This window comes from Ixodes scapularis, unplaced genomic scaffold (assembly GCF_016920785.2).
Source record: "Ixodes scapularis isolate PalLabHiFi unplaced genomic scaffold, ASM1692078v2 PGA_scaffold9__187_contigs__length_104089568, whole genome shotgun sequence".
Taxonomy (NCBI): domain Eukaryota; kingdom Metazoa; phylum Arthropoda; class Arachnida; order Ixodida; family Ixodidae; genus Ixodes; species Ixodes scapularis.
In genome coordinates, this window is record NW_024609884.1 from 65,549,487 (window position 1) to 65,574,813 (window position 25,327).

Sequence of the window (25,327 nt, forward strand, 5' to 3'; positions counted from 1 at the left end):
ATAGCGAGTTTAGAAGGGATAGCTGTTTCGTTCCTTTATTTTTCCGGCGTCCGCCATTGAGCGGAGGGGAAAACTAATGGGCGTTTTTGCAAGTTATCAACGTCGGGGATTGGCTCTTATGGATATTTACTGAAAATAAACAAATTGTTGCACAACCCATTTTACATGTACACATCATTGAGCACCCAAACATGTTTTCGTTGTTGCTGAATTGTCTCAAAAAGTTATTCCCAAGAATAAAAGCATTGAAAGGACTAAATGTGACTTATTAATCCGACGATAAATAGAACTTAGAGTTACAAGTGTGTACGGGAGGCATACCTGAAAAGAAGAATCCTAGTGGCCTCAGAGGGATAGCCGAACGTTTGCAGCCGCTCTAAGTCTCGCAGGAGTTCTCAATTTTCCCCCAAGCTTTGACCACCTCCATATTTTGTGTAAACTTCACAGATTTTGGGCGCAAAATAAACGAAATGGAGGATTACTGTTAACAAATGACACAAATATAATTGTCAAAGTAACAACCCCATATGGAGGTGGGAGTCCCTCGGTAATAAAAAAGCATTATCTGGAGGAGCATCGAAAAAAGAAAAGAGAAGGGGGGGTAAAAACACTGTGTTGTAAAGGTAAATCTTCGGCACAGACCAGAAAGCGTGATTGAGGAAACTACTTTGTTTACAAAAACACTCCTGCCAGAAAGTGCGTTTTCATAGTGTCATATGCGCGCGCCGTTCCTAACAGTGCACCAAGCAAGAATAATTTACGTCTCTCAAATACATGACTTGCAGTGAGCACAAACCTTCTGCAGCACGCATTTTGCACCACCGGATTTGATTTTATCAGCAAGAACAAATGCAATGACCGCCAGCATATAGTGCGAGGATGTCACGTGCAAACCATGTTAAGCAGATCAGTTTTCTGGTGCAATGTGATGTTCTCAATGCTAACAAAAAGGAATGTCTAAATTTTAAAGTTGTGCTGTATATATAATAGTCTTGCGATGATATGCTGCAGCCTAATAAAATGTTCGAGAGCGCATGACTGATGAAGCACAGAGTTGTAAAGTGAGGGCCGAAAACAAATGCACGTAAAGCCGAGTATAACATTAGCCTCCTGAGACGGTACTTTTTCGAAGTTTCAAAATCGTGCAAGCTGATGTCTAGATGTGATTTATATTAGAAATATATTGTCTGTTCTTTGCGCTATTTATGCGTAATTAGGAATATCGTTGCCTGAATCTCATGTATCTCTTTTTGCAGTAAGGCATTGTGTATGAGATTATTTAGAAGAATACCATTTATTATCTCTCTTTCTGAAGGTTTTGTGTATTTGCCTTCAGATCCATTATGTGAGCGCACAGTCCTTCTTAGCATACCTTGCAATCCGGTGTTTCGCACTGCCAAACAGTGAACAAAAAAGCAAGTTTCTGCAGACTCAGCAGCTGGCGTATGTTCGAGTATCGTCCTCCTGTGTCGGTCTCTAGCAGTTATGTGAACTTCATACCGTCAAATTTATTGATGGTAATAGAAATATATTTAATTACTGCCTGAAGATTTGACAACATGAATAAGGGGCTGATCATCTTAAAGATTTGCATCTAAAGTAAATACACCCACATATTAGCTGAAATATGCTCTGCAGATCTTTTCTGGTGTTTTTATCCTCGATATAAACGCCGAAAAGTGACCACCGTTTTTATAAGTGATTTGGGAGAGCCTTGAACAATTTTTTTCGTTGAAGCTGATTTAAATAACTCTGCGTTCCTTACACATATTTACCTTCTGCAATTTATAGAAGTCTGTTATTGCCTCTTTTATGTGATGAACAACAATTTTATGTGTCTGGGCTGGACAAAAACAAAGTACACGGAAACGCGTGGCGAACTATGTAAATAGCGCACGCAGACTGTCAGAAAGTGACCAGTTAAGTAGCTGCAATGTCGAGTAGAGTACGAAATACTGCTTTGTTTTCTTTAACAAAAAAAATCGCCCATTAGCAAGGTTGACGCTAAATTGAATTCACCGGTATCTTGTCAAGGTAAACCTCAAATGCCTAACTATGCCAAAAATGTTCGCTTGGGTATGCTCTATTTTAGGCCAGATTTTATTATAGAATGAAGGTGCGTATAGATTAGAGTGTACAATTTTGATCACACTTTTCTGCATGATCATTCGCCTGTATCATAGTGCTGAGTGTAACCAATGCTGGCCAGAAAAACAAGCCTTGTGATTGCCGCTCAGAGTTCCTATTCGCTCTTTCTCGCGTGAGTTGAAACGTGGCGGCGCCAGTGTGCAAATAGCCCCCAGCCACTTCAGGTTCTGAGCTAGACGGCGGGTTTCGCAGTATTTGCGAAATCAGGTATACACGCTATCTTCTGGAAATGGCCATTTATAGCACTTTAAGACTTAATTCACTCTTACGATGAAAGAATGATGAGAAGAAACTTTGGAAATATGCGTGAACCGGAAGTGTGCCAGTGCTAGCCAAAAGATGGCGCCACTGAGTTTGTTGCCAAGCAAAAAAGGGCGAATAAAAGGTAGAAAGGGCCTGTCCTCAAACTTTTTTGACATTTTTGCAAATAATAGTTCTTTTAGCTCAGTTGCGTCCTCATCACATATATCATGAAATTTATTTCATAAACAAGATTTCACGATATATTCGCCGAGGATGTGCCCATTCTATGATTTTATGCACTGTAATTAATTACTAAGTTCAAGAGCGCAACTAGGATTCAACTTCTAATACTGTGACCCAAAGTTATACCAATCACGGCTCTTTTAGGCGACTTACCAGACGGATAAGTTTTCGATTCAGGTAAAATATATGCCACTGAGGTAAACAAATAGATGTTGATTCATACAAACATTTTGTACGTTAATCTAGCTTTTCTGTGACTGTTTCATTGAAATTAAATACCGCAATCTCCTTTTTTGGTGCTTGAAAATAAAAGGATTGTATGAATTATAAAAAGCTATAAAGTTTCTTGTTTCACGGTTGAAATAGTGCCTATTGCCAAAACAGTGTGGAAAATATATTCTCAATGTAGTGGTTCGTACCATTATTTTTCCCCGCTGGAACTAAGCCGGAACTGAACCAAAAGCTGTGAACCCGAACCGAACCAATAAAAATTTCGGTTCGACGCTCTGGCCACGGTACCCTGGCCCAGTGTGCCCAGAGGCGGGCACCCGCACTCTGCTGTGCCAGCAGTCGGATCCGAGCTGCTTCTCTTTGGGTAGAATTGTTGGCTGGCATTGTTGATGCATTTATTGTTTAGGCCCGTGCCCTTTCCAGGTGTTATATCGACCTTAGCATCTCATAAGGGCTCTGTTCAGGGTTGCTCAGTCATTGGCGCAGCGTCTGTCTGCTGCATCCAACTGGAAGAGACCACAGCGAGGCCGATGAAAAGGCACTGTGGATGCGGCATGATTTTGCAAAGAAATACTCCAGACGAGACGATCTTCGCAAGAGCAGCACTTTTATGCAGAGTTTCTGGCTTTCAGCGTTTATACCAAATATAAATGCCAGAATCTCTTGTTTATCGTATGTAAATGTATATATGAAGCATTTTCATAAATAAAAGTGCAAACAAGAAACAAGACAGTTATAAACATCTTGTTTCCATCTTGTTTCCTGTGTGCGGAGCACTTGTGCTAGAGACTCGATGAAGTGAGCGGTATTTATAAGTGAATAAATATATAAATAAATTCTAATATGTCTGTGCAGCTATGCTTACTATTGCTCTAAAGGTGCACGAAGAAGGATTGGGTAAATTAATTATTTTTCACCCTTTTTTCCCCTTTTGGAATCTAGACACTGTTCAATTTCTGCTCGTCATGGGCAGTGTGAACATCCTGTTCAGTTTCCTTTTAATACTTTGGTCAGATGGGCACCTAAAATGCTACTTATGCCAGATGACATTCAGTGTAAATGCCATTTTGTCAGTAGTTGCTTCGGTCGCTCCGAGGCGAGAGCGCCGGCCTACGGATCCCCATGTGGCGGGTTCGAATCCCGGCCGAGGTGCCCGCAATCTGACGGAGGCTTATTGCGGAGAAGGCGCCGTGTAACTGAGCTTTCGGTTGCACGTCAAAAGATCCCCAGGTGGCCCAAATTAATCCCCAGTCCTGCGCTGGGGCGTGCCAGATGTCAGTCGTTGGTTTGGCACGTAAAACCCCCAAATTTGACTTTGGCCATTTTGTCAGTGCCATACAGCAACCCAAATGACATTTGGGCTAAATAAATGCCACTTAGCCCAAATACCATTTGAGTTGCCGTGTGGCACTAACTAAATGGCATTTATACTGAATGTCATTTGGCAAATATGGCATTTGAGGTGCCCGTTCAAAAGTGGTATTAGGCTGTCTGTGTCCAGGGCCTTTAATTTTGTTGTCTCCATTATGTGTACAGTTAAAACATTCCCAGTGCGCCAATAAAGTCGCCTTGTTGGGGACAAGGAGAACATGATGGTTAATCATTTTAGCTTTTGATGGCACGGTAGAAACCTGGATTCACATTGATCAATTCACGTTGACCTTGCTGTGAATGTTCGAAAGAATTGTGTCGTTTTGTGGCACTTGGGCGCAGAAGGCACTGCGATAGCTGCCTAGTGCATCACTCGATGCAGTCTTTTTGGTAGTGGCGACTACTCTAGTCTCCGGCACCCTTCTTCCTTATCCTGAGACTTTCGGGGCCGTGAGTCCAGTCTTTATGGTCCTGAAAGACTTCGACGAGGTGACAACGACTTGGGTGTTGCTACGATTTACCGATGCTTAATATTTTTCCAGCTACGCATCACTCTGGAAAGGATGCCTCACCCTCTACACGGGGAAAGGGGGTGAGATTCAGAAGATTGGAGAGTGAGTATGAGTTTCGGTGAGCGTGCCCCACTGGCAGCCCATAAATGTCTCTCCCTCAGGTTCTGCCTGCCCTTCAGCGAAACACCGTTCATGAGTGAGCCCAATCCCGAATTCCAGCTGCAGCTGCAGGCCAAGCTGGTGAGTGCCTTCTCTGAGGCAACACTTCAAAATGGGTTGTGACGCTGGCGCTGGAGTGGCCAGATCATCTTGCCCAGACGGAAGTGGATTACACGGAACTGGCCTATTTCTATTGTCCTCGTAAGATTGAGCCATTGTGATGTAATTGTGACATTCGTGCAAAGCACCCAGTGCGCTACACGTAGGTATTGTCTAGGCTTTGCCTTTTTCTTATATCGCTACTTGTGGGCTCCTGCGGTTCCATTGCGCCGCGTCTTCTTCTGGGAGCTCAACTGGACAAACTCGTCAGGAGATGATCTCGCCTTTTTTGCTTTCAGGGAGGGGCGGTTTTATCTCCTATGAGGTTGGGTGTGTTGCACACGCAATAAACCCTACTAGAAAAGGAAAGAGAATTGGCCCCCCCCCCCCCCCCCCCCTTTGACACTTTCTAGCCAGTGTAATGTGAAACTGCTAGCAGTTCTCTGGTTTATTAGCATGGGAAAATCATTTTGTGGTCCCTTTGATCTCGGCTCTGGCCAGTCGAGGTGATCTGAAAGGGACACTGACACACCCCAAAAATTAATTTTTTTATTTTTTGCCAGGCATTTTATTATGGTGTCAGAAGACTACCCAATCAATATTTTGCTACAGTGTCACATATATTTTTATTAAAGTAAAAAAAAATGCAACTGCTTGAAACCGAAACCGAAATTGGACGGAGGAGGAAGAAGAAATATAGAGGAGGAGAAAGTTACCGAAAGTCACTTGGCTGGGCAGCTTTTTTTTCTTCGATCAATGTATGCAACTTTTTAGAAGCCACAAAAATGGGTGTGTTAAATTCAGTCCATTTTTAGTATTGAGTGTGTGCCTTCGATGACCCACAACTGTGATAATCTTTGGTGGTTGTGTCTCAACACAGAAAACGGCTCGTGACCACAAAGAAGAGAATGAGCGCGACTCAAAACGGCCAGTTCTCGATCAATGATTTTCGGGCGGAAAGAAAACAAATTTCAAGCCACTAATTGTGTTCTGGGTAGTTTGGCTCTCATATGTCTCGCACAGATAAAAACCTTGGAAAGCATAAATGCCCTATCAGTGTCCCTTGAAACAATGCCTCTGCTCGCCCCGATTTCAGAGTGCCAATATGGACCAGAGGCGATCGCCCACCTCACAGGTGGGGGGCGCAGATCCGATGGGCCTCCCAGCGCCATTGCCAGGTGAGTGGCTGTTGGTGCCCGCTCGAGTGCGCCCCAGGGTTGCCGGATATTTGCAGAGTACCGAAACTCGTCAGCTTGTGCCTCGGAACAAGGGACAACCGGGAGCCCGTTGCGCCAGCCATCCTGATGGTGGCACTTCGTGATGGGTTATTTCGGTTTCCAGCATTTTGCATAAACATCCTGTGCGGTAGCCAACCATAGTTTCTAATCAATATCAGCTAACCTGAGCACAGCATTATAAAAAATGTGCCGGGCCACTGTCAACACTAACATTTTTTACACGAGACCTGGACATCGTCCTTATCCGCTGTTAAAAACTGCCGCGATCATGTCAATCCCAGTTTGTCTACTCGATTCTCCAGCGAGCCAAGAGCAATCTGATAGAGCAAAAAATAATTTTCATGTAGATTTTATTCATTACTACAACTGGTGAATGTCGTCTCGTAGGGATTTCTGGATCGAGACACACGATCGCTTTGCAGAAGCATATTCCAGCTCAGATAAATGAAAAACACGGCAGTGTTTTTGCCGTGGTTGTTGCTTACAACTACGGCAGGCACGATTGAACTCGAGTTTTGAGCAACTCCGGCAGGTTGAATGGCATGAGAACACATTCAGAGCAATGCTGGACATACATATGTTTTTGAATGTCAAGGGGCCAGCCACCTTTACTCTGGAGTAAGATTGAGAAACTCAGCTGCAAGAAAGTGCAGACGTGGTTAAGACGCTGCGGGCGCATTAGAAGAGGTCAGAGCGGACAGCGCTTCACTATGCTACATAATGCAGACATTGTAAGTGGTGGTATACTGTCAACCAGCTGCCAAGGCAAAGTGGTGCGTCCCCTTTAGGTGTCGCATGCTCCCAATATCCTGTTTTCACAATTCTAACACACCCTCGATTCTAACATGCGAGTATGCCGTCGACTCTTGTTAATTCGAAGCTTGCGGGGACAGTGAAACATTCCGAATTAAGCGAACTTCAGATTTCAGAAAACATGCTCAAAATGCCTGTTCTTTTTATTCAGTACTTGGGAGAAGTTGTTTCTTTACTTGCCTTTGCTGAGAGAGAGGCACGGCAGTAACTATGCTCTACAAATGGCAAACCTTTCTTAGCTTGTGTCCAGCAATTCCTTTGCCGAAAAATGTGCAAAAAAAATCCTGTGTGGCACCACATGCAGTTTCCGTGTCAACGGCACTCGGCCACTCAGCACAAAAGGTGACATGACCCTTTTCAGACCTAACCACTTGCACAACTTTACTGTCCGAAAACGAATCACAGACCAGGGCATGTTTGTCTACATCAACACATCCGATGGGCGAGACATTTCATGGCTGGGTAATGTCTCAACCCAAGATTTGTTGGCTGTCACATGGTGCGGCCACGCTCGCTTCCATAACTCCTGTGAGGATGGTGCCATGATGTGCTTCCCTGCAGTCATGCTTGGCTTGGCTTAACCGTGCAGATGGCTTGGCTGCCCGGTGGCTTGGCTGCCCGGTGGCTTGCCTGCCCGGTGGCTTGGCTGCCCGGTGGCTTGGCTGCCCGGTGGCTTGGCTGCCCGGTGGCTTGGCTGCCCGGTGGCTTGGCTGCTTGGTGGCTGGGCTGCCCAGGGGTACAGTGAACTAGAGGAGGAGTAGTGAGATGAGGCACTGTCGCAGCGAACCTGGAAAGGTCCCGTATGTACGCGGCAGTGCTGCGGTAGCATGGGCTGGAGAATCCAAGCGTTCTAAGGGCCTTCGGCGAGCAGGTTTAGCTTGGCGGTTTGGCAGTGCGAACTGGTTCCCATTCAGATCTTTCCTCCGTGTTTTCTCTCACTTATGTCGAATGAAATGCAATGCCGAATCAACTATGACGACAGTGACGAGGACAACGGCAGTAGTGCAGCAAAGGCAATGCGAAGCATGCGCTACTACAGCCCACGCTTTAGTGGCACCCTCTTGTGCCGTTGACAGGATGTGTTGCAGCCGTGAGTGCTCGTTGAGCTCACTAGCCCTCTAGTTCACTTTATCGGTGGCTTGGCCGTGTGCCGCTCTCATTCTTTTTCCGATCGTGCAAACAGATACAAGTGATAAAGTGTGCACGGCTGCGATTTAAGCTTGGTCAGCATAATTGCGAGACTTTTTCATTCTCCCGAAAATAGCAAAATTCTCAAACATACTCAAAAAAATTATTCTTTTTTATTCAAATTTTTATTCAAATCAACCAGTTTTAAAGGTTAAACTTCAAATTACCACACATTTTTTTCATAGATTCATATATATGGTTGTTAGGACCACATCCCTCCTTTGAACTAACCGAAAATTAGAATAAAGCAACCTTAAATTACCGAGAGTCAATTGTATTTAACTCGTGCATATGAACCGTGCAGATAAATAATGGTCACCGACTACCACATACTTTGTACAACTTAGCTCACTGAATGTGCACATGTACAAACATCGAAGTTTGATGAGTTTCTTATTGTCCATAGCCCCCATTTTCTGAAGCATGCAACTTTGCTCAATTTACCTCTTTTCCTGCCAGAACAGTTACTTCCTAATTAAATAACTGTTTTTCAACTCACAAACAAAAAATGGCAGAGATGTCTTCCAGTTCGTTGTCCTACCTCCAGCGTGACTGTCCTACCTTCGATAACACATAGGCGTATCAAGAGCTTCGAGTGTGCTCATGCAAATAAGGCATGACGGAAGGCAAGGGGCACGTGCTGAAAATTGGCTCTCCAAAAGAGAACCACGAGTTCCCAAAACCAAAACAAACAACATGCTGAGCATGGAGCCAAGGGTGGCAGTGGACGAGAAATTAGAAAATGGCGATGCAAAAACGTGATGGATGGATTGTAGCAGCTACTGTGTCGAGCGGTAGCATGCACCATATTCGCGACTCCAACTAACTATAGGTGGCGCCACTCATTTTCCAAGATGGCGGGTTTAGTGAGGGTCAGAGATGCGTGCCGCTGTTGAGCCTGTCTAGTCTGCTGGCTTCACTGAGCAACATAAATTATTTCTAGTAATACAAAGAAGCTAATGTTTTATGAGCGCAGGTCACCTCTTTAACCTGAAAACAAGAACGGTGTTTGGCGTAATATTTACGGAAGGATGCGCATTTTAATTCTGGAGCGAAACCGAAACTTAAATTTATTTTGGGTTTAATTTCTCGATATAGGTCATCATTTCGGATTCTTTCATGACTCAAGATGTGTCTCACATCGTAATTATTTACTTAGAAAAGTTGTTCGCGGAAACATTATTTTGTGACATACTGTTCGATTCAGGCTGATATTTGTAGTTGAAAAAATCAGTGCTGATACCTGTGCGTTCTCGCTGCCTTTTTCTTGCTCAGATAATTGTCATGGGAAATAATGACAATTATCCCAGCACACGAATAAGAGAATAATTCCAATTTTTACAATATGTCCACCAAACGCATAAACTAATAAACGCTGCTCTCACTGCAACAACCCAAAGACGGAATCCGAGTCAGACAGCTGAAGTGTGTATGTGTGTGTTTTTATAGCACCGGCGTGACGCGTAGGACTTCATATTACATCCAGTGTTTGACTCTTTGTCTATCTTGATAACTATGTCAGAGTTTTTCATATGCTAAAAAGAAAACAGAATTATACCTTTCTAGAAAGACTATTATGGTTAAATAGCGTATTCTCATGATCTTGGCGTTAATGGACTTCTTCCAAAACCGACGCGCCCCATCGCGGCGAAATTCCACGCAGTGCGCTCTGGGAACTAGTTGGCCATTCAGTTTCGGTTTTGACCGAGCAGCTCCATCTCATGCTATCGCGTTGCGACTGAACGCGCTGCTTGCGTTTTCGATTATCTGACTTTTCACAAACGTACAATACACTCATTCTTGAGCGATACAAAACGAGGACCGGGACACTTTCCTTGGTTCCCGAAACACCGGATATTATGAGTGCGTATGCAAACGTAGTAATTAAGACGTGGCTTAGTCACCTCACCTTTGAGTTCAGTTTCAATAATCCCGTCTGGTACCAGTGAACTGCAACTGAAATTTGGTCTCCTGGAGCCTTACACGTATTTTGTTTGCCAAACGTCCACTTGTTACTTCATTGGGCGAAAAGCAAGCCGCATCCTCACAGGAGTATCAAATTTGAGCCCAGCGTTGACGCATGAACTTTTAAGGAAACGCAATAAATTCGACCTCACTACCGCACCTAAGTTACTATGATGTCTTCCTCGTGTCATCACATATCTCCCACTCAAATTTTATGCTGATAGAAGATTAAGTTTTCGCAAACGCTAAGATCGGCTAGCTGCGACGGAGGCCCTAACAAGCGTCCCCTATTCCTCGCTAAGCCTTTTTGGATGAGCTTTTACTGACGCCCAAGATCTGTGCCTGAACGGTGTGTCTGAAATTATTTCGGCATACTCAGGGCAGGAAGAAAGCAAACACATAACAAATATTATGGTCACTAGCAACCGCCAAATGCACTTTGAATAATTTCGTTCGTTTGGTGCACCGCATGCCCGTCCGGCGTACTTCTGGCGAACGGTGCGACATTTTTCACACAAGTACTCGACTTTTGCTTTCTTAAAACGGTTTGTATGTACGAATGTGTTTATATGACTGCAGGATAACTTTATGCGCATACGCGATGTTGAATATTAGCAAAATGCAAGCGGGTGGGGACTTCGCTTCGTGCAGTGCTGCGGGTCAGTACAGATAAGAGATAAGAAGTGTTATAATTGAACTTTTCAATGGCGCCTCCGAGTTTTACCTCGCGTACTCAGGCGTATTAAGAAAACAGTAATTGCAAAAAGTAATATTTCGTCTATGGACGCACGAAACAAACAAACTTCCTGATCAACAACACTAATGTAAAGGCGCCAGCTCGATGTATGCATATTTATTGGTTGCTACAGCTTGTTGATTCGTACATAAGCAAGATCCCCGAGCTTCGCAGCGTCGACATTCCCAGCACTGGCTCATCCACATTCCTCGAAACGCTAACAGAAAAGCTCAAGTACAAAAATACAACAAGTATGTGTTAAGACAAGCTATACGTCTCGGGCTTGTGCTAAAGCTTCGAGGTCTGGCCATTTAGGTTAGTTTAGAGACTACAAATGACGCTCTCGGGATCAGAAAACATGAAATAACGGCCGTTAATAGTCCACGCTCTGTGCGTAACCTCTCCTCGGCGTGTGGATTGAAACCGAAACCATGCCACTCTCCTCCCTGGCCAACTACAGGTTTTCCCGCTCATTTTAATCCAAGCGACGACCAATTTAATCCCGGGGTCACTCAATTTAATCCAAGCGCCATACAATTTAATCCAAGCGCCACACAATTTAATCCCGGGGTCAGTCAATTTAATCCACAATATATATATGCACTTATTGCCTTCAGTGGTCGTGTTTCGCTTACACATTTGGTAACTTAGAACAATTGTTTATACAATTAGAATTTTCGGGGGGCAATTGAGAATTTGATCACTAATGTGATTACTTTGAGTTACTAGTCCCACTATTGACGAGGCTTAACTGATATGTTGGTTACTCTTTTTAGAGCGCAGCTCTTAGGCACCCGTTTCCGGCTTAAGCGGCGTCGGCGTCGCCGTCGCTGTCGGCGTAACCACGCGGTGAATGATGGGTAAATTCCCCCGCTAAATTTAGCGGAAAAATTTCCCCCCTAAATCTAGCGGAAAACTTTTCCTGCTAAATCTATCGAAAAATCTTCCCAGCTAGATTTAACGAAAAATTAGCCCCGCAGATTCTAGTGGAAAATTTTCCCCGCTAGGTCTAGCAGAAAAGTTTCCCCGCTAAATCTAGTGTAAAATGTTTCCCGCTAAATTTAGCGGAAACTTTTTTCCCGCTAAATCTAGCGGAATGTTTTCCTCGCTAAATCTAGCGGAAAATTTTCCCAGGCAAGATATAGCGAAAAATGTGCCCCGCAAAGCCTAGCGGAAACGTTTCCCCGCTAAATCTAGTGGAAAAATTTTCCCGCTAAATCTAGCGGAAAATATTTCCCGCTAAATCTAGCGGAACAATTTACCAGCTAGATTTAGCGGAAAAGTTTCCCCGCTAAGTCTTGCGGAAAATTTTCCCAGCTAAATCTAGTGTAAAATTTTCCCACTAAATTTAGCGGAAAATTTTTTCCCGCTAAATCTAGCGGGAGGTTTTCCTCGCTAAATCTAGCGGAAATTTTTCCCAGCTAGATTTAGCGAAAAATTTGCCCAGCAAAGTCTAGCGGAAAAGTTTTCTCGCTAAATCTAGTAGAAAAATTTTCCCGCTAAACCTAGCGGAAAACTTTCCCCGATAAATCTAGCGGAAAAATTTCCCAGCAAGATTTAGCGGACAATTTTCCCCCGCTAAGCCTAGCGGAAAATTTGCCCCGCTAAATCTAGTGTAAAATGTTTCCACTACAATTAGCGGGAAAAGTTTTTGGCTAAATCTAGCGGGAAATTTTCCCAGCTAGATTTAGCGAAAAATTTGCCCCGCAAAGTCCAGCGGAAAAGCTTCCCCGCTAAATCTAATGGAAAATTTTTCCCGCTAAATCTGGCGGAAAATTTTACTTGCTAAATCCAGCGGAAAAATTTCCCAGCAAGGTTTAGCGGAAAATTTGCCCCGCCAAGTCTAGCGGAAAAGTCTCCCCGCTTAATCTAGTGGAAAAGTTTTCCCGCTAAATCTAGCGGAAATTTTTCCCCGCTAAATCTAGCGGAACAATTTACCAGCTAGATTTAGCGGAAAATTTTCCCCGCTAAGTCTTGCGGAAAATTTTTCCCGCTAAATCTAGTGTAAAATTTTTACCACCAAATTTAGCGGAATATTTTTCCCGCTAAACCTAGGGTGCAGTTTTCTCCGCTAAATCTAGCGGTAAATTTTAGATTTAGCGGAAAATTTTCCCAGCCAAGTCTAGCGGAAAAGTTTCCCCGCTTAATCTAGTGGAAAATTTTTCCCGCTAAATCTAGCAGAAAATTTTCCCCGCTAAATCTAGTGTAAAATTTTTCTCACTAAATTTAGCGGAAAATTTTTTCCCGCTAAATTAGCGTAAAGTTTTCTCCGCTAAATCTAGCGGAAAATGTCCCCACTAGATATAGCGGGGAAAATTTTTCGCTTAATTCAGCGGGGAAAATTTTTCCGCTAGATTTAGCGGGGAACATTTTCTGCTAAAGTTAGCGGGGAAACTTTTCCGCTAGATTTAGCGGGGAAAATTTTCCGCAAATTTTAGCGGGGAAATTTTTCCGCTAAACAGCGAGGAAAATTTCCGGCTAAATTTAGCAGGAAAAATTTTCCGCTAAATTTAGCGGGGACATTTTTCCGCTAAATTTAGCGGAAAAATTTTACGGTAGATATAGCGGGGAAAAATTTCCTCTAGGCTTAGCGAGGCAAATTTTCCGCTAAATCTAGCTGGGAAGATTTTCCGCTAGATTTAGCGGGGGAAATTTTCCGCTAAATATAGCGGGAAAAATTTTCCGCTAGGTTTAGCGGAGAAAATTGACCGCTAAATTTAGCGGGACAATGTTCTGCTAGATTTAGCAGGAAAAACATTCCGCTAGATTTAGCTTAAAAATTTTCCGCTAGATTTAGCGGGGAAGCTTTTCCGCTGGACTTTGCGGCGCAAATTTTCTGATAAATAGCTGGGAAAACTTTCCGCTAGATTTAGCGGGGAAAATGTTCCGCTAGATTTAGCAGTAACAATTTTCCGGTAGATTTAGCGGGAAAGTTTTTCCGCTAGATTTAGCGGGAAAGTGTTTCCGCTAGATTTAGCGGGGAAGCTGTTCCGCTCGACTTTGCGGGGCAAATTTTCCAATAAATCTAGCTGGGAAAATTTTCCGCTATATTTAGCGGGGGAAATTTTCCGCTAAATATAGCGGGAAAAATTTTTCCGCTATATTTAGCGGAGAAAATTGTCCGCTAAATTTAGCGGGACAATGTTCTGCTAGATTTAGCAGGAAAAACATTCCGCTAGATTTAGCTTAAAAATTTTCCGCTAGATTTAGCGGGAAGCTTTTCCGCTAGACTTTGCGGCGAAAATTTTCCGATAAATCTAGCTGGGAAAATTTTCCGCTAGATTTAGCGGAGAAAATTTTCCGCTAAATTTAGCGGGGAAAATGTTCCGCTAGATTTAGCAGTAAAAATTTTCCGCTAGATTTAGCGGGAAAATATTTCCGCTAGATTTAGCGGGGAAGCTTTTCCGCTCGACTTTGCGGGGCAAATTTTCCAATAAATCTAGCTGGGAAAATTTTGCGCTAGATTTAGCGGGGAAAAGTTTCCGCTAAATATAGCGGGAAAAATTTTCCGCTAGATTTAGCGGAGAAAATTGCCCGCTAAATTGAGCGGGACAATGTTCTGCTAGATTTAGCAGGAAAAACATTCCGCTAGATTTAGCTTAAAAATTTTCCGCTAGATTTAGCGGGGAAGCTTTTCCGCTAGACTTTGCGGCGCAAATTTTCCGATAAATCTAGCTGGGAAAATTTTCCGCTAGATTTAGCGGGGGAAATATTCCCCTAAATATAGCGGGGAATATTTTCCGCTAGATAGAGCGGGGAAAATTTTCTGCTAAATTTAGCGGGGAAAATGTTCCGCTAGATTTAGCAGTAAAAATTTTCCGCTAGATTTAGCGGGGAAATTTTCCGCTAAATTTAGCGGGGGAATTTGCCCATCATGCACCGCGTGGATACGCCGACGCCGCTTAAGCCGGAAACGGGTGCCTAAAAGCTGCGCTGTAAAAAGAGTAACCAACATATCAATTAAGCCTCGTCAATATTGGGACTAGTAACTCAAAGTAATCACATTAGTGATAAAATTCTCAATTGCCCCCCAAAAATTCAAATTGTATAAACAATTATTCTAAGTTACCAAATGTGTAAGCAAAACACGACCACTGAAGGCAATAAGTGCATATATATATTGTGGATTAAATTGACTGACCCCGGGATTAAATTGTGTGGCGCTTGGATTAAATTGTATGGCCCTTGGATTAAATTGAGTGACCCCGGGATTAAATTGGTCGTCGCTTGGATTAAAATGAGCGGGAAAACCTGTAGTTCCCAGAGTGCAACGCGCGCCGTGTTGCATGCTGGGCTTTATGGAAGTAGTCTATTGGAGGCATACATTGCCGCGGTTTGTATTAATATTAATGATATTAAAATTCACATATTTGAATAAGTAAATTTTCAAGCTCTAATATAATTTGTTGCTTATGATCTAATTTTCAACGTGCGAAGAAATATGACAATGAAAACTGTGCTAATTATCATCTCTTGTTCCAATTGCTGCATTTTAATTACCAATAAAATAAAAATAGTCTAAAATCAATTAAAGGGACCATGAAATGACCTTTTTACTTTTTCCAGATAACTTTTACATTAAACCGTCAATGTTCACTGAATGTCGAACAGGCATCCGTTTTCGTCTCGGTTTATTAACTTTTACACAAAAAATTATTGAAATATCGACTTTTTCATTCTCTCCAACTGACCGCAAAAGAAGCCGTGACGTAGACCGTTTCCGGAACCGGAAGTTCTCTCGGCAGTAGGAGAATGGGAGTGTTAGCGGCAACGAGTTGGGGTGCGCCGGTAGGTTTTACTGCGCTGATGTCGCCGACGTATTTCCTGAATCGGCGCCTCTCATCGCCGCATCGCAGCTGAGCGAAATTCAATGAGATATGTTGCGCTACAGCGACAGCATGGGACTAGTCCCATACGCCGGTATGCCTGTTGGGAAGTGCAGCGAGTCTTGTCACCACCCCGTCATTGTTGGCAGAAGGGCCGGCCCGTGTCAGTCGTTTGCGAAGCGACGTAGATGGCGTTTTTCGCGGCCTCGGAGATGCAGGAGCGAGCCGACGTTAAAAAAGATACGTTTGAACTACGAGTGTCAGCAAGAGCCACGTAAATACCTGCTTACACTCGGAGCGGACGCGCGCGCTTGATGGAAGTCTTGTATTCGCGCTGTTGGTAAGTGCTTCGGGACCGTTCTTTTACGATTGCAACTCGATACTGACGCGACACTCGGCAAAGAAAGGTTGGACCGGGGTCGACAGTGACGTGCAGTCTGTCAGAATAAAAATGGCATACCAATAACAAAGTGTACATACCGTGTTACGAAGGCAATCCATACGGCGTTTATTTCAGCTCTATATCACACAAAACAAGAAGATAGAATCGACGAGAGTCCCTTTTCGACGAGTGTTCGTCAACACTGCCTCGGAAAACAAGGGGAAGAGATTGACCTCCTCACCTCTTAATCTAGAATTGAGGTCAATGATCAAACTATAATACGGGAAGGGTCCACAAGGGTCGCGCGGGCATATTCCATTTAGCACGCCAGCCGGTCGTAGGCAGACGGTCTTGCGACGAAGCAACGCAGCGCCGAGTCGGAATGCCTGCTAGGCCTATACGCTTCGTCGGAGTCGGTGAATCCAGCGTTCTTGTTCGTCGTGGTCTGTTTTAAGTACTGTTTTCTTGCTGCTTGAAGTCGCCACGCGCGGGAAGAACACGTAGAAAAATAAACGTTCAGTCAGTCAGAGTTTTGAGAGGAAGGAAAACAAAGAAAATAAATGTTCGTCGGTCGCCGTCACCCAAGTAACTGGCGGCCCTGCCCTACTGCGCACGCGCAGTAGTTGCTTCGTTTACCACACGATAGATGGCGCTTGGCTCTCAGCATTATCAAATTTGGCAATTTTCGCCACGCACCTCTAATTATGCTACAAAATGTGGATCTGAATATTATTTAACAAAACTTTTAAGAAACATTCGCCGGCTATTTATTGTTTACGATCGCGGTGCTGGTGAGGTAGGCTCTTACCCAATAGGCGATGTGGATTCGGCTGACGTGCACCGATTCTGCGTATGCATCGTAGTGAACAGGCGAAGGAAGGAAGGCGCAAAAGAGTCCAGTTTTCTTTTAAAAGTTCTATAGCAAATAATTTTTTTGGGCTCCCTATTTTTGTGTTTTTGTGTTTCTTTTCACACCTTTTACGACGTGCGGTGGATGAAACTCGATTTTAAAATCATTTCATGGTCCCTTTAAAACATGCTAGCTAATGTGAGAAATCTATATAAAATTACATTAATTGTGGGTAAAGTGTATTGTGCTATCAAAGTCGTGACTTTTGACAATCGGCGAAACGTCCAAAGTCGCCACCAATATACTTCCAAACCAAATGCCCAAAAGTAAAAAAAAAAGAAGCTTTGTTTTAATACTACTTTTTTTTCATAGCATTTATTTACTTTTGTATTTGCTCGCCGTCGTTTTGCCAATCTCAGCCTTTCCAGTTCGAAGGAACGCCTACCTGCTTGCACGTCTGCTCACTGCAGCACGTTGCGTTGGCGTTGGAAGCCGGTGAAACAGTAGTGACACACGAGCGAACTCAAGCCCTGTGTGTTTGCGTTAGCTTTGCGTGTTCCACACTGCGCGTGCGCGGAGCCCGAAATTGCGGTCTTGGATGGCGCATGGTGATGAGGCGCGCGCAAAACGTGGGGCACGCAACTCGAACGCAAACGCACACCGCTTGCGTTTGCGTTTGCGTACTAAAACTCTCCAGTAAGGTACAATCCCATACCGGCTGCAGCACTATACGTTGGGACAGTGAAAAGTGTTGTTTGCATTTGGAAACGACATTTCGTGAGCCATGATCGCGAGCAGTTCCGCCTTCCCCGCTGAGCAGGAGAATAGGGGGACCCTCACTGGAGCGCTTCCCGTTTCTGCCGCGGGAGGGCGAGCGTCGAGCTGGAGACGCGAATAGCGTTCAACTTCAAAGCCTGTGGTGTCTTCTTCGATGGGGCTGTCCTCCTTACACCGGGTTTTCGTAGGCCTTTGCTCAATTTTGTTTTTTGGTAAGATTTTAATGCGCTTATTACTTCATGTGCAATGTTGTTTTTTTGTGTTATTTTTTTTAAAGCGTGCTTTAGAATTGTGCAAATAGAATATTGGTGTTGCCACAGCACAAATGCTACAGCCACCAAGATGCACAGTGCATTCATGGTGTTCATTTGTTCCAGTCTTTGAACACTCCTTTCAGAGGTAATTCGCCTCTCGTCGATGAAATAAGAACTGAGCTGCTGAGCCGCATAATGGTGTGAGAGTACAAAATCCACACTAATTGCAAAGGCATTCAGCATTCCTTTAACGAACACGGGGCAACTACCAACCTGGAAAACTGGGAATTGACAACCGGGCGAGCCTGGTAAAGTCGGAGAATTTCCACCCCAATTAGCATCAGTCGGGGAAGTCGAGCGTTCCCTTCTCCGAGCAACTGCAAATGACGTGTGTGTGGCGCGACCCACTTTACAGGCAACACGGCCTGCATGTCTGTCAAATCTCTGCTCGGAAATTAGAATCTCGGGGCACTCCAAAGATTCGACCCAAATCACCTCTTGAAGCGTGCTTGTCAAGACAAACTTTCCCCCTTGTTCATTAGCAAGGAATGTCTCGTTGAAAACCTCGAAGAACAATCTGATCTCTCGGCAGGTGGTCTGTGTTGCCGGTTCATTCCCCGGTGGGATTGCCAACACTGATTTGGCAAAGAAGATGATGCAGATGGGGTGGGGAGCAAACGCCTGTTGGAATGAAGAATAGGGAATGTGCAGATTCGACGGTACCATGTTAGTTGTGGCAAAAAAACGAAACTAGAGACTGGATCGACGGAGAACACAAGTAAACAAGCAGCCTTGCGACAAGTGCGATGCCAGCACATTGCTGCATTCCGCCGTGAAAGCAGTGAAGGACCACCAATCCCTGTGGAAACAAGGTACATCTTTGAACAGGGTTCACTTTTTTTAGGGGCGAAGCTCCTTAGGGTCTAGCCTTGTCCGTCCGGCGTCCGTGCTCACATCGATTGCCATCCCATCTGTCTTTTTAAAAAAAAGAAAAAATGTTTGCGCAGTCGACAGGATTTGAACCTGTGCGGGGAGACCCCAATGGATTTCTAGTCCTTTGCCTTAACCACTCGGCCACGACTGCGGGACGAGTAGGGGGCTCTGAGATGTGGTAGTAGTAACTCAAGAGCTGGGGATGTCATGGATAAAACGTTGCTCAACGTCTATACAGGAGAGGGCGCTACGGTCAAATGCGTATATAATTGCGTTAAACTTTGCATGCATTGGCTCAACATTTATAGACGAGAGGGCGCTGCGGTCAAATGCTCAACTGCGTATATAATCACAATCCATACCACAGATTCTCTTGCTGACACGGACCGTTGACTTAAGCAGTAGAGATGTGTTCTCACAGCTTCTAGCGGATCCAAGCTGATCCGCTAGAAGAACCACTGGCTCTGCATTTCACCGACCATAAAGCAGTAATAATGAAGTCGAAACGTAACTCGGAACTCAGCACTACCTATGAGCAATAAAAAAAATCAGCACCATGAGCACTACCTATGAACAAAATCAGTATCATCAGCACCACCACAGCTTCGCACCAATCAACATCATTCACCACGTGGAGATGCGGTCATTTCTTTTTATTTGTTACCATGTTATAGTGATAATAGTAATAATAATGTTTTATTTTTCTTTAGAACCCACAAACAGCTGCAACACCTTTTTGTGTGGTGCACTGTCATTTCGTGCTCACAGCAATACTATTTAAAGTACAAACATGCACAAAATTACAGAGACATTTGTAAGGATACTAATACAGTTTTTCAGATCAAATACAGCCTTACACTATTTCTTGGTTGGATAAAATACACTTTTGCAAGGCCGACTTGAAACTAACAAAATCAAGAAAAATATCTAACTATGTCACAAATGCATATAATATTAAAGGCAGACTGCATACCTCATAATGGTGATGATTCACAATTTCTAGTAGGATAAAATGTTAAAAAATGGCAACTAGCTTTGGAGGGCATATGAAAGTCTAGATTCATAAGTAAATTTTCAGTTTTAACAGTACCATGCATTATCTTATGAAGAAAATGAATGTCTCTAATAGCCCTCCTCTTTGATAGCCTTTCAAGGTTAAAGGCAGCAACAAATCAAAACTAAAAAACAGTTTCCTACCAATGTATTGGTCATAAATAATTTGCATAAATTTCTTCTGCGCTTGCTCAATAATTTCAACTTGTGTTAAAGATAGTGAATTCCAACTAATTGAACCAAATTCAAGTCCTGAGCGCACAAGGCTACAAGACAGACACACTACAGATAATGGTGAAGTGAAAGAACTTGATAACCGAGTAATCATTCCCAACTTTTTTATCACTGATCCAACGATCTTAGAAACATGCCCAGTAAATGATAAAGTGCTATCAAATAGAAGCCAAGGTCTCTTACCAGAGATACACAATCTATCAGATTTCCCTCAAGCACATAAGAGTAAAAAAAAAAGTCCCGCTTTCTCGATAAAGAAATCAATTTAGTTTTTTCAGGATTTAACGACAAAGTGTTCTTTCTACACCACTCTGAAATTGCACCAGTATCAGTTTGCAATAAAGTACAGTCAGTATAGTCTTTAACATTTAAAAAGAGTTTTATGTCGTCAGCCAAAACAAGGACATTCGAGTGCTTGACGCATGATAATATAACGTTTACAAACAAAATAAACAATGGTGGTCCCAGGTTCGAACCTTGGGGTACACCAGAAGTTGATGTAAAACACTTTGAAAAAGAGTGGCCAACACGAACAGTATTACTGCATAAACTCAAGTAGCTCCTGAACCATTCACAAAGCTTTGGGCACATGACATAAGAAGAAAGTTTGCAAAGGAGTAAAGTATGATCTACACGGTCAAAGGCCTTCGACATGTAAAAATATACGGCATCAATTTGGCCTCTGTTTGTGACTATCGGCTCGGAGAAATCTAGAAAAGAGCACAAATTTGTTTGAACGAATTTTCCCTTTAAAAAACCATGCTGAAAAGAACTAATTTTTTGACTGAGGTATTTTGAGATCCAGTTATGCATAAACATTTCGAAAACCTTCGTGAAACCACACAAAAATGAAACAATACGATAGTTACTACCTGATGACGAATCACCTGCCTTGAACATAGGCACAACTATAGAAGACTTCCACAAATTAGGGAAAGTACCCTTCATGAGAGATAGGTTAAATATATGTTCCAAAAGGGGAGCGAATATACCAGAAAAAGCCTTGATGATAAAATTAAGTATACCGTCAATTCTCGTCGAAACTTAGTTTTTAATTTTTTTATCGCCTCAAGAACTTCTGAGACGTCGACAGTAAGAGCAGATAAAAGGTCTGTGTTGTTAATGTTGCCTGATGCACTGGCAGTTCTCAAACTAGAATGTTAGTTGTGGCGGTGGTCAGATGCAGCCCTTGATAAGAAAAATCGCAGTGATGCAGATTCAGATGTTCTCACACGACGCGAACCTAGTATTTGCAACTGTTGTTCTAAGCTCTGACGCTTTTGCAAATTTTTACGGGTTTTGTTTCTCGATTTACAAACTTCTCTGGTACAAATTTCTGATGCAAGGGTAGGAAACGCCGCAGAGTCCTTTCTTTCAATGTCATATGCAAAAAAAGGACCGAGAACAGCAAGAAAACACTCATCGCAGAGCAACGATTGTATACACTTGATCTCGTGTCGATAAATGAGGTTTCTAAAAGAACTATAAGCAGAAGAGTGTGAGAGTGTGTTCGTCAAATATACTTGAAGATTAAGAATGCCGGTATGCGAAACGGAAAATGCAGCAGACATGGACAGTATGTCTGTTTGCCCTCAACTCTCCCATAGAGACGGGATTTTACTGTCGTTTTTATCTAATGTCACATTTGGTTACAACATTTGCCGAGGTTCATTGTAGTAGCTAAAACTTAGATCTTGGCTGTGGCAATGAAGCGACGCAATTAGTGGTTAATCCATTGGAGGGGGGGGCTGGCGGGCGGGCGGGCGGGCCCAGAGGGCCCAAGCCTCTCAGACATATCGAACCCCCCTCCCCCAGTGGTGCTGCACGAATTGCGCAAGCTAACAACTTTGATGGATTCAGAATGTTTGTGTCCGAGTACAGGAAAATCAAGCTTTCAGTGTTCGAAATTTGTACACTTTACGGTCGAACCTCTGAGATGTTTGTCCAAACCATGTATTGGTGTCGTTTCCTGGGACTTGCCAGTTAAGATGATAAGCAGGGGCCCCAAGCATCAAAGCGCACCTGCATCCTCATGACAATGCGGCGCAGAAAAAGACAAAACAACGAGCCTGTTTCCATTTGACAATGGGCTTTAGGGTAGCGACATTCGCCGTCGACCTCGGAGGGTTTCGGCCGACCTGAGGGGATTAAACATCGCCATCCCCGAACAGGAGAAAGAATGTCGATAATAAACAGATTTGAGCATGACAGAAATGTGATACTGTTCCGCAGACGTTGGGGTGATTGATCTTCGAGGGTCATTACTTTCCTTCGAGCACCTTGTCCAGGCGAGCTGCATTTGAGCTACCATTAGCACTTCTGAGTGGGAAAGGCTACGGATGACCAACTTCGAAAGCCTTTTGTTGCCATTCCCAAGAATTCATTCAGAGAGGAAAAAAGAGTAGAGATAGCGTTATTGTGAACTATCTCAACGTTATTGGCTGTCACCCCGATCTCTTCAGGTCCCCACATAGGGACATAGAAAAAATGTTTGGCCTAGACAAAGGTGGTCAAGCCTACACCCTATGGCCACACTGAATGGCAACGAGCAATTGAATTTGATTCCCGGGATTTGTGATCATAGTTTGTTTCTGTATGGTGTCTGAGCCAACCAAGTCTTGCTTGCCCGTTTCGGTTTTATCGAATACATCACATGCAGCGGAGTGAATTTTGGCCTTAACTAATTCAATGCTCATTTTTCTGGTTAGATGTTAAAACAACCGAGTCAGGCTAAAGGTGTACTCGGGACATAATTTGATAAAATATATGAAATTATTTTGTGGGCCTTATTGTACCACAAATTCTGATGTAGAGCTCTTTGGCAAATGTTTCATTACACCGATGCACAAATTTCCTGTGGAATCTCAAAATCTGAAATTTATTATGAGGATCCGAAAGAGATGTTCTCTAATTGAACTTGATGCCGGTGATCAGAGGTTCTGTCGCACATGAGTAGGGTTCTGTCTTTTTGGTAAATACTGAAAACCTGAAAAAATTAACCTCTTAACTGGTTTTATCAAAACCAAAGAAAAAGGAAAAAGCCCAAATTGGAGCTTCCCTTAAACATCTGAAACCCAAGATTCATGGGATGAAAACCTGTGTTACAGCTTTGTTTCGTTTTTAATGGGAACACCGCCCACACTGAACTGTCCGCGAGGCCTGCTGCTTCCTTCGGACTCATTATCACCTTTCTTTCTCTTTTTCCTGACTCACATATTTTCCAATCAACTGGAAATTTTATGACATTATACAAATCATGTGAAATAAATCTTGAAAAGCAATGGTGCCACATTTTGTAATGTTTGGCACAACCAAGCAAACGTTACTTTCAGCCTGATATAGCTGATGTACTCTTGGGTCTTTTTGCATTCCACATCACTTACCGTATTTACTCGAGTGATAGCTGCACTGTTTATGAAGAAAGCCTGAGGGTTTGCTTTTTTGCGGAGCACACAGATTACCAATCACCGCGTTCGACAGCATGATTCCAGCTGTTTACAGGACAGAGATAACGTCTTCGTGCCAAGATATACCATCTTTGAAGATTTGAATTTGTATCGAGAATAATATTTTCGATCTGGTTATTTGCTATGTTATTTATGCGCAATGCAATGATTGGTTGTAGTATTTGTGTTCTGTGGGAAAGTGGATGCAAGGGCCTTGTTCATAAATAGTGCGGCTATTACTCAAGTAAATACGGTAAAAGGTCATAAAAACAGCAATCGACTGCCTGACATTTGTTTTCTAAAAATGTGTGTCGAACCGTGACGCTGCCTGCAAGCAAGATATTTTATTGACCACCACCTTCGTTTGCTCCCCAGTCCGTACTCCGAGGCTCAAAGTTCCAAGTTTAAAACATGAAAATAATGACAACATATTTTGACGGGGGATATCAAAATGTTTTTGAAGATAATTTCACTTCCGGAAGTGGCGTCACGGACGTCAAAATAATATTCAGTTATTTTGAAATTGGACGTCGAAATAGTCACTGCCTATTTAAAGCGGGACATTTATTCAGCAAAAAATATCAAAGAATAGACGAAAGGTCCAGTGCTCGGCCACTGCCCTGTTGGCCATGAGATATACTGGAGTTTCACATAAAAACTGTACTTCAGACATGTCCTTATCCCTTAAGCCAGGGTCACAATGCTCATACATCATACAAAAGACAGTCCGCAAACAGATTTGAACGCAAGTCACCACGAGATTCGTGCTTCAAATGCCATATGGCAACAAGTTTAAGGAGAAACTTGGCACACAACATTCGAACCGCGGATATCGCAGTGACTGGTGTTTGACAGAATGTCTTTTGTTTGATTTATAAGCAGCGTGACCCTGGCTTTAGGGATCGGTCAGGAAATGTCGAGAGAGAATCTGGAAAAATCTGAGAATTTGAAAACATCATTATAATCAACCCCCTTGAACAGGATAGCACCTGAAAAGTGGTCCAGTTAATCCTTTGACAGTCGTTGCCGTACATGTACGGCGGCGATTATACATTTTAAAGTTTCCGCCTAAACGCACAACCGCATGCACCCCCGGGAGGTGCTACTATCTGTTATGTCTCCGGAAAATTATAAATGTTGTATTCACACACTTTTTCATCTTGCTGGGGCTATTTTTAGTTCCGAAATTAGACGCTCCCTGTGCAAGATACTCAAGAAGAAAGCTTTAAAAAAATTTGGTGTAAGAAGGACAACCCCATTGACATAGAAACCACATTCCTTGAAGCTGGGTAGGCAAGCTGCTGTTTGACACAACAGGTGTAGACTATAGCCGTTATGAGACATCCGTCGCATGTTTTTGCGTGGTCATCTTCCGATTGCAAGTCCACCTCCTGCGGTTTCGCCTTGTCCATGTGTTTTTTGTGTTGAACCTGCGTGGCAAACTCTTGCTCTTCTTTCGGATGCCCAACCTCTAGCGTGCACTTTTCGCCTTTTGTCATGCTCTGTCTGTGTAAACACACTCGAAGCTCTTGAGATGCTCATCTGTTATCAAAGATAAAAAAAAAAAAAAAAACTCGCTGGAGGTGGGACAATTAAGACCTCTGTGCTGTTCTTCGTTTGATCGAT

At 43.3% G+C, this 25,327-nt stretch overlaps 1 protein-coding gene across 2 annotated transcripts in view; it reads left to right on the plus strand.

Annotated features, from left to right (window-relative positions):
- The window catches only part of LOC8038738 (SOSS complex subunit B2), a 44,430-nt gene that overhangs the window by 4,422 nt on the left and 14,681 nt on the right, over positions 1-25,327 (plus strand). For both annotated transcript variants that reach the window (XM_040220066.3, XM_040220067.3), the window contains 3 exons: positions 4,779-4,850; positions 4,910-4,988; positions 6,103-6,184. In XM_040220066.3, the coding sequence (XP_040076000.2) occupies positions 4,779-4,850; positions 4,910-4,988; positions 6,103-6,184 (233 nt within the window). The remainder of the gene's footprint in view (positions 1-4,778; positions 4,851-4,909; positions 4,989-6,102; positions 6,185-25,327) is intronic.